We start from the raw sequence: 8,882 nt of genomic DNA, 5'->3' as shown, positions 1-8,882 counted from the left end.
CGGATAATGCCTCTGTAGACTGACGTCGCAGAGCTTGGTGTAAATTGCTGGTTAGCATAGCATCGGTTATCATGACTCAACTTCGTTACCAATATATTAATATCTCATAACGTGACAGTCAAACGACCCGAAATGTACCCACGCCCGATTTGCAGCAATCTCCCCACAAACGAAAAGACTCGCGTGACTTCCGGAGTTCTTGGTGTCAGGCAAATCAACATTTATTGGCCGCTAGCGAAAGACGTCATGTCGTCCATCCACCCACAGTGTAACTCACCCATGCACGCATATCGGTATTGAGCAATGGCAGTAACAAGCCGTAGTCATCCCGTGCTCTTAGGGCATCACAGACATCCATAATGGAAGCTGTAAGAATGACAAAACGAACAGCGCAGTCTCAATACTGCGTACTTGTCAATTGTGAATGTTTTCCCAGGAGGAGTCCACACAGAGTTGAGAACCTTGGTTGTGTCTATGCCGTCGGAATGCCGTCTTTCCATATCTTTTCGATCGTCACTTTTGCACCGTCTCTTATTCGGACCATTTCGAAGAAAACGTAAGAGTAGTAATGTTTTCCGCTCGTGTTTCCAGCCAGGGGCCCAGTCTTGGCAAGGAAGCTGTTTAGTAAGCTTCGACTTTGTCCGGCAATGGCTTGCAAAAACGCCTTCCTCGTTACGCCCCGATCCTTCAACAAGGTCCTTATTTTGTCTCGAACCATGTCACAAGTGTCGAAGACTTTCACAGACCTAGTTTCTTCTCCTTCAAGCCTTATTTTTGAGACGTCAAGAACTTTCGGAATAGGAAATCTCTTGGATCTCCCGGCAGAAGCATTAGGCGATACGGAATTGCTGCTGGTATCGCCGACATGAATTACGTCTAGCTGGGATGCGATTGTCAAGGAGTTGTGCCAGACTTGTATTTAACGACTGCAATTATGGACGGGACAGGGTATGCGTTGACAGAGAATATGTTTTGTAGTGCGCGTCCAGGGGACTTATTGCATCTACACGAGAATTTTAAAGCCGTTGGTTCTCATTACAGTGTAAATATTTACAGTATTTAAGTATTTTCGCAAAAGCTGAAATCGTTAGTTACATACTTACTGGTTGCATGGTCCGCAATGTTATGCTGATCTGTAGTTAATTGGACTGCACTGTCACCTGTTGTTGCGACTGCGTATTGCAACGAGGTGGACAACCGTGGAGCGGCGTGAGCCCTTCGGCGTTACTTGTACGTATGGCGTAATTATGAGATGTGCCTAATTTAACCAACTCACACAGGTCAACAATCTCGCAGTACTGTGCTGCGGTAAAGACGTCATCTAAATATTTTCTTTCTTAATTATTAGTAACGAAATGTTTTTTGCTGTATTTAAATATGTATTTAAATATGTATTTATTCACTTCACTTCACTTCACTTCACTTTTATTGCGCCCGGTGGAGAAACTCCAAAAAGGGCGACTATAAACCCATAGCATGTGTACAGTCTGAAGTTTAGCTTTTGTATCATTAAAGCCCATGAGTCCTTGTTATCCAGCTTTTGCTTTCACAATCTGTTCTCTCGCCTCGCTACGGTTTTATTTACAATAAATACTGTACTGTAAAATATGAATTTATCTAGGCTCTAAGGAACAGGCAAGAACCACTTTCATCCTCGTACTAATACATAGCCGCATGTGAGAAATCTTGGGCGACGTACCAAATTGGAATCACCAAGCCGTCTGTGAGAACGTGCGGGTCGAGATGCGTTACCTCCAGCACCTGACCGTTTCAGTGTTGATTCCAAAATAAGTGGAATAACTATATTTATTATAAAATGCAGCGTTGATATTGTAGTATGTATTTAAATATGTGAGTATTATAAAATACGTTGGTCTGCGTCGTCGTTTTTTGAGTCTTGTTTGCTCACAATGCGTGGCCATAAGATCGAGTGATTCCCAGCAGCGTATCCAATGCGCCCGTTCAACTGCTTTAGCTTCCTCTCTGTCGCCAGCGCGACCATTGCGTGCTGCGCGGAGATTGAGGAGCGACGAAGCGGAATCTTTGGCGGTGAAATGATTGCTACAAACAGCTTCTTTCGCGGACAACATGGTGCTGATCCACTGACTTCGAGGGGTGATCTTGCGCAGGAAGCACAAGGCTGGGCTAACACTTGCAACTGGTTTCACGACGTAATCCATCCGCCCCGTCACATATCCCCTCCCATCAATGCCCTCGCAGCTACACAATATGATATACTAACAACCATCAGCAGAGTGTTGGGGAGAACCTCGCCAGCAGCTCCGGCTTCACCAGCTGGGGTGCTTTCGTCAACATCTGGGGATCTGAGCGGAAGAAGTACGACTGGAACGCGGCCAGTTTCTCGGTGCACACCGGCCACTTCACACAGGTAGTGTGGAGGAATTGCAGATCCGTGGGCTGTGGGTGGAAGAAGTGCGGCGGCGGCCAAGGCAAGGCCAAGGGGTTCTATGTCGTGTGCAAGTATGATCCTACTGGCAACTACCAGGGCCAGCTCCGTCAAAATGTGGGCAAGCAGATTACGGGTCAGCTTACTGACGAATGGCAACCCAGAGGATCAAACTGAGTGGAGGCAAGAAGTTCATAGAGCCTTCCCGGATGGCACGAGGCTCACTCTCTCAGTAAAACGATGTCCTTGTAGAATAAAACGACTGTATTTAGTTGAGGCGGAAGCATTGGTATGTGGAAAGTTCCGGATTAAGTCGAAGCGTTGAATCCAATCACACGAAACCAACGCGTCCTGTCCCCATACCTATGAGCTCTGTTGCAAGTATATTCGGTGTCCATATCGAAATAGATAAGTGCAAATTTCCCATAGTGTAAATGTCTCGGTGGGTCAGAAAAATATTAAAATTATGGTTAATATCACTCGTATTCTTGTGACCCGACAGTCAGTATTTGGTCACACATTCTTGCGGCGGTTTATGTGACGGTACAAGGGCACGAGCAATTCAAGTGCGACTTTGGATAATGCGATTGTTCACAAGGAGAGTAAGAGCTTCCGAAGGAAGTTCTGACTCGAGCTATCTAAGTCCTAAAGTAGGGCCGTTCCCTTACAGTTTACTTCATTCGGGAGCTCACCGGCCTCCTTTCGTTTCGGTATGCAGCCCTCAACAGCAATACTTTGGGTCACGTCAACGATCCCTCCGACCTCGCCGCTGTATCCATATACTCTCCTGGCGTGGCGGTTTGCTTTTCTCTCTGCAGCCTTTCGCGTGTTCTCCGATCGCAGTCATGCCCTCCATCGATTCAGCCACAACATCAACCACGCGGGCATTGTCTTCGTGATGTGGCGCACAAGCATTCTACCACACACTCTGCACTCCGCTGTGCCTCTCCAGCTCTCGGATTAGCCTGCTTTGTTTCTCTGTCGATTACTGTGGGCCACTACGTCGTGCTGGCCTTGCGGCCATGCTTGCACCTGCCTCGGTTCCGCTTACTGAGGGCCCTCGTGTACTGCTTTCTCGCGTTGCTTTTTTGCCCCGCTCCATCCGGCATGGGAATCACTCGGGTCACTCAAGTTGCTGGATCAAGTTGTAGGACTGCGGTCTTTCATCACCCTGGCGTCACCAGACTGTGGGGACCGTCGGATGTGCACAGAACGATGAACTGTGGATGGAAGCATGACAGCATATTGTGAAAGCGCGTCGCGATGATGCTGTGCATCTTACCGGCATTGTCCTGACTCACACATGGCGAGTAGATAGGCGTTTCTGGATACAGACGCTCGTGCTGGGCGGGATGATTCCGCATTAGAAATGTTATACGTCTGACTCTCTTATCGTGCGGCCCCAGCCAGGTGTCTTTAGCTGGCTGGCTGTTCAACGGAGTGAGTGTGACGGTACAAGGGCACGAGCAAGGTCGAGTGCGACTTGGATAAAGCGATTGTTTACTGTACAAGGAGAGTAAGAGCTTCCGAAGGAAGCTCCGACTCGAGCTAAGTTCCTAATGTGGGGCCGTTCCCAGCGAAGAATGAGCCGGGGCTAAATGGGTCGTTGTATGTTATTGTGTTGTTAAATATGTGCACACAGTAAGTATTTACATACCCACTATTTAGCTATTGAACGCTTTGTTAAATGCGGCTTCAAGCTGCACTCACGGAAGAGTTGTACAGTCTCCTATACTAGCAAGGGTACTTATCGAAATGCAACCTTGGATGTTAGGGTCCTGACGTGGCGACATACTATAACTAGTTATTAACAAACGGTTTTGTAACTACAGTATTTATGTACAATAGCCATGACTAAATACATAAATAATATCGAATAGCCCATGGCGTTCATGAAATCACAACAGTCAAACATCATTTGCTATTCAAAGATCTAAGTCACAGAGTTTATTGCATCCTAGAAAACACAAAAACACTTCCCTTTGTACAAGGGCTTCTTCCAAGTCACAGTTGCTTGACCGCCGACGGGTGCCATGGCCCATATCAATGCTCCTCCGGAGTCCGCTGCCGGTGATGAACAAGAAAAACGACGTCGTGGCAAGGCAGGCTTCATTGGTTCAGAAGCCGGCCGAGTTGACGCATTACATTTGCGAAAACTCGTCTGGTTTCACGAAGTTGTTCAGTATCCTCTACAAGCATTAGTGCAAGTACAACGCGTTGACTGCAGGGAGCATTTCATCTCCCGTCAAAGTAAACGCCAGAGATCAACATGGCCGAACTGCTTTACATGTCGCTGCGGAAAAGGGAGTCGTGACAGTAGCAGGGGCCCCTCCTCGATTTCCACATGTCAACAAAGATATCGACGACGGCAACTTTAACCACCTGCGCCTGATAGAGCTGCTGCTGAGAGAGGAGGCCCAGCATCACAAAGCTCTTGGTCTCGCGGTGAAGACTGGGTCTCGTTAAATAGCTGGTTCGTATGGATCACATCGACGTTGACGAAACAAAAATGGCCACTGGCTCACGCTTGCTGAGAGCCGTCAAATAAGGCTGAGCGACAATACTTGGAGAGCTTCTGCTGCGGCAAGACATAAGGACGGAACTCTGAGATCGCCGGGATCTCTGGACACCATTTTTGTACGCAGCCTCCCGTTGCCAGTCGACCGTCATGGCCGCACTTGCATGCATTATGCCGTCCAACACAACTAGGGCACGTAAAAGTTGTCGAATCATTGATGCAGAGAGGGTGCGATTGCCAGCTGACCGACAGCACCGGAGCGACCCCGATAGGTCTCGCAGTCAAGGCAAAAAGCAATATCCTGGTAGGGATGATGCTCCGTGATACTGTATCCCTCGACTACCACACTCTTCTTATTGTTGCTGCGGAATATAACAATGATTGGGTCACAGAGAAGGCTCACAACCCTGTTAGTCCGAACATCACACACCGCGGGACTGTCCCGCCGCTTCTGCCGACGAAGCCCGCATTTGTTCAATTCCTACTTGCCGACCCACGGACTGACCTGGATCAATGCAATCAATTCGGCAAGACGGCGCCAATATACGCGGTATGCAATAATTGGGTATCGGTAATGCGTGATATCGTTGCGAAGAAAATGGGCTCAACATCGACCACGTCGACAACAATCCTCAAACTGCCATTGCGTACACCGATAACCTAGAACACGCCAAAAAACACACACACACACACACAAAAGAGGTCATTTTCAGCCTTCTCCGTGGCTATCCGATAAAGAGATCACTACTGCGTCACACGTGGGCATAACTAGCGTCTTCCATGGAGCAGTTGACGGCACAGTTTGCCGAGGGACGTTGACAAACGGTTAAGACGTCACCTAGAGCTATCGCCTACGATGACCCCTGCAGATGCCAACTGGACCGGTATTCGCTTGTTCAAGATTGAAGCACAAATGTTGCTCATGTTGCTCAATGCTCGGTCAGCTTGCAAGGTGCCATGCCAGCATGCCATCTTTTGGTCATAGCTCCCGGCAGTCAGCTCCGCTGGTAGGCGGACTGTGGAGTGCCTCAACGGGAGTCGGCCCAGGTATGGCGGCGGCAGCCAACTTGCCTACCTACCTAGTAGGTCCTTGGGTAGGAAGAGATATCGGGGAACATCACTGACAGGGCTTTTCTCACGCACCTATAATAGACGACTTCTTCTAGTACAACACCGTTACCGCGAAGGGCGGGCCGACCGCGCTGAAATGTAAAGCGACGAAGATATTAATAACTGAACGATGATTGGCATCGAGGCCTTCCCAGAGGTGAGTGAAAACGATTGGAGAGAACAGAGTCATGGCTAACTGAACAAACTCGTAAAAAAATGTCCGAGGCAATGGATCACCGCCCGGGATACGGTTTCTTCCGATCCGGAGTCAGCTGGAGTTTTTTGATCTGGCTGTCCCATTGGCCATAGTTTCGAGAGAACTGGGCCAGTATCTTGAGAACAGTTCGCCAGGGTTAGAAGCAAATGTGATTGATTGAGCAAGGCGAAAGCCATAGGTGATTGCACTTCCTTGACTGCCATGATGCCGAAGCCCATGGCTAGGGAAATAAACATAGCTGACGGACGCCATAGACAAGGAAACCGACTGTAGGCCGATCTACGTATCTCTGCAGCCTCCTCATAGTGTAATTCTCACGTTGCATGCGGAATGGAGGGAGTGATGTCCTGGATGGGCTCGACTGTGCGATGGGTAAAATGGGGTTGCCTCGTGGTAGCAGCAGGCTCGCTCAACAAAGCTGCTTCCCTGATGTCGGCCGTGCCGTAGCGGGGCCCTTGCGCGACAGGGTTGGGAACCAGAAGTAGTCCAAGTGTGCAGCCTCACATTATTCCAGCACAACGCGAAGCCCTTAAGCATGTTTTTGGTGGACTTGCCCTAGCGTCTAGCGTGCAGTCTGGTGGGGAAGTCGTTCCATGGTCATGTTCACGTCGAGATATACCTTAACAGCCAGTGGTGTGGTTTAGTGTAACTTTGGTCGGCCATCGCGGGTTTGCGACGCATAGGAATTAAGTCTAGAGGAACGACCTAGTTACGTGTAATTTAATATGGGGCATGAAGCTAAATGCAATTCATAACAAATTCGGAGCCGTCCAAATTATGAAGTAGATCCGTGGTGGAAGTCTCGTCTATTGTTCCGGCCTAAGGGCTTCGAACCCAGAATGCGTTCGTTTCATGTTTAGTAAAGTATTTATTAATACGAGTCGATTTCTTCATATTAGTCTGGGCTAGCTAAAATTACACTACAGACTGTGGATACTAAATGGTCCGATTTAACTTATTGTTCTTTTCTGACCACATTGAGACATTGTTTGTCATCGGCCAAAATCCAAAATTCCAGTCGCTGTCTTTAGCGCCACAAAAGCTAGTTACCCATGGCACTGGGCTGGCAAAATGCCGTGAGATAATCTGGCAAACCTCCCAGTATGCATTGTGTTCTTGGCTACTACGTGAACCTTCGGGTTGGAGACATGCCCTTTGTTCCGGTAGGGGTGTTCGGGGTGTTCTAGCAGATGTTGTGTTCAACAGGCGTAAGCATGTGACATGCACTGGTTTATAGAGACTTTGATATGCCTCCCGACTGTGAAATCTACCTTTCACGCAGTACATACATACCTACGCAATATTTACATCATCATATGTATTACAATTAATAAATACTGTAGGTATTTACGTACGTTATTCAATATGCATGGCAGATTTTTGCCTAGTTTGAGTATTGCTCATATGACAAATCATCAAGTGCACCATGTGCTGCCAAATTTAAGCGCATTCGACACGCAAAACTACACCGGTTAGTATTAATACACGCAGCAATGATGTCTTGAAAGTTACCATGGCTATTTGTGAAGACGCTGCAGATGCAAAATACATATTGGTACAACGCCGCCTTGATGGCAAGGCTCAATACACACTACAAAGTAATTCTTTCAAGGAACCAACGGCGACCTTGCAAATTGTTTTCTAATAGCTAGCCCAATGAAAAGTACATCGGCCAGCTTCACCAGGCAATTCAAAATCTACAGCAGTCATTCGCAACGCGGCTATGACATCCAAGCAGATGACGGGAAATGGCTCCATGCAGAAATGGAATTTCAAGGACTCACCCCTCACAAGCTCACCCTTAGTGACCGTGGCGAGGATTCGGCACCCGTTGCCGTTTCCCACATGCCTTGGGTTTCTCGAAGGTTAATCCACGTCGGCTTCGCAGGTTCTGAGAAAACAAAGGAAATGGATTGGGAGAACATGGAAAAGGTGAAGAAGTTGCCATGGGAAGACCATAGCAGAGACGAATACCGTTGGACGACGCTTCTCCCAGAACAAGAGGCAGCTTTGCAACTCATGTGGATAAGCAGGGATACTGAAGGCATTCAACCATGGGGAATGGGCAGTCGGATCTACACACTTGTAGACACGCAGAGTAATGAGATTGTCGCTGAGTGTGTTAGAAACGGGAACTTATATGCCGGTGGGGTGTTGGAGTTTAACAAGTCGTGGAGGCGGCAGGCTGGTCATCAATTCCACCTCAACCTCAACTCCTTCAATATTATTGAAATTGAAGTCACGTGCATCAATTCAATCAACTCAACCTAGCCATCTAGTTGATGGACTCAATCCCACCTCGATGGCTTCAACGTTGACAACCGGTTGAAAATGTCTGGATTTTGCCTCGGTTCAGGGTAGCGGCCAATGCCCCACTAGGTCAGGCTGTTGGAGTCCTGTACCCAGTACATTCTAGTACATAATGAACCCACCTGGTCCGCTGTATCCAGTACTTCAGTACTTCAAACGCGTCTGTGTGTCGCGTGTGAGCCTTGTCCCAAAAAAAAACATTACCTTAGCGTCCCGCTGCGTCCGTTCTCAAGCGATGCTAATGGATGCAAAACCAGTAGTCAAGCGCCGCCGAACCTCAGTCCCGCCAATGCCTGCGTGTGAACGGCTGTTTCGCAGTA

The 8,882-nt window shown here is 48.2% G+C and overlaps 2 protein-coding genes across 2 annotated transcripts; both read left to right on the top strand.

Moving 5' to 3' along the window:
- Positions 1–1,952: 1,952 nt before the first annotated feature.
- MAA_09138 (CAP domain protein) lies at positions 1,953–2,584 on the top strand (the record flags this gene model as incomplete). Its single annotated transcript, XM_007827136.1, has 2 exons — positions 1,953–2,171; positions 2,252–2,584. The coding sequence occupies 2 exons, from the start codon at positions 1,953–1,955 to the stop codon at positions 2,582–2,584; spliced, it is 552 nt and encodes a 183-aa protein (XP_007825327.1).
- Positions 2,585–8,016: 5,432 nt separating this feature from the next.
- On the top strand, positions 8,017–8,523 carry MAA_11708 (uncharacterized protein; the record flags this gene model as incomplete). The annotated part of the gene is made up of 1 exon (XM_011412623.1): positions 8,017–8,523. The coding sequence occupies one exon, from the start codon at positions 8,017–8,019 to the stop codon at positions 8,521–8,523; it is 507 nt and encodes a 168-aa protein (XP_011410925.1).
- Positions 8,524–8,882: the final 359 nt, after the last annotated feature.

Source organism: Metarhizium robertsii, assembly GCF_000187425.2.
Source record: "Metarhizium robertsii ARSEF 23 chromosome Unknown MAA_Scf_15, whole genome shotgun sequence".
NCBI lineage: Eukaryota > Fungi > Ascomycota > Sordariomycetes > Hypocreales > Clavicipitaceae > Metarhizium > Metarhizium robertsii.
Note: the sequence above shows the minus strand (reverse complement) of the source record. Positions and strands in the feature narration are given on the sequence as shown.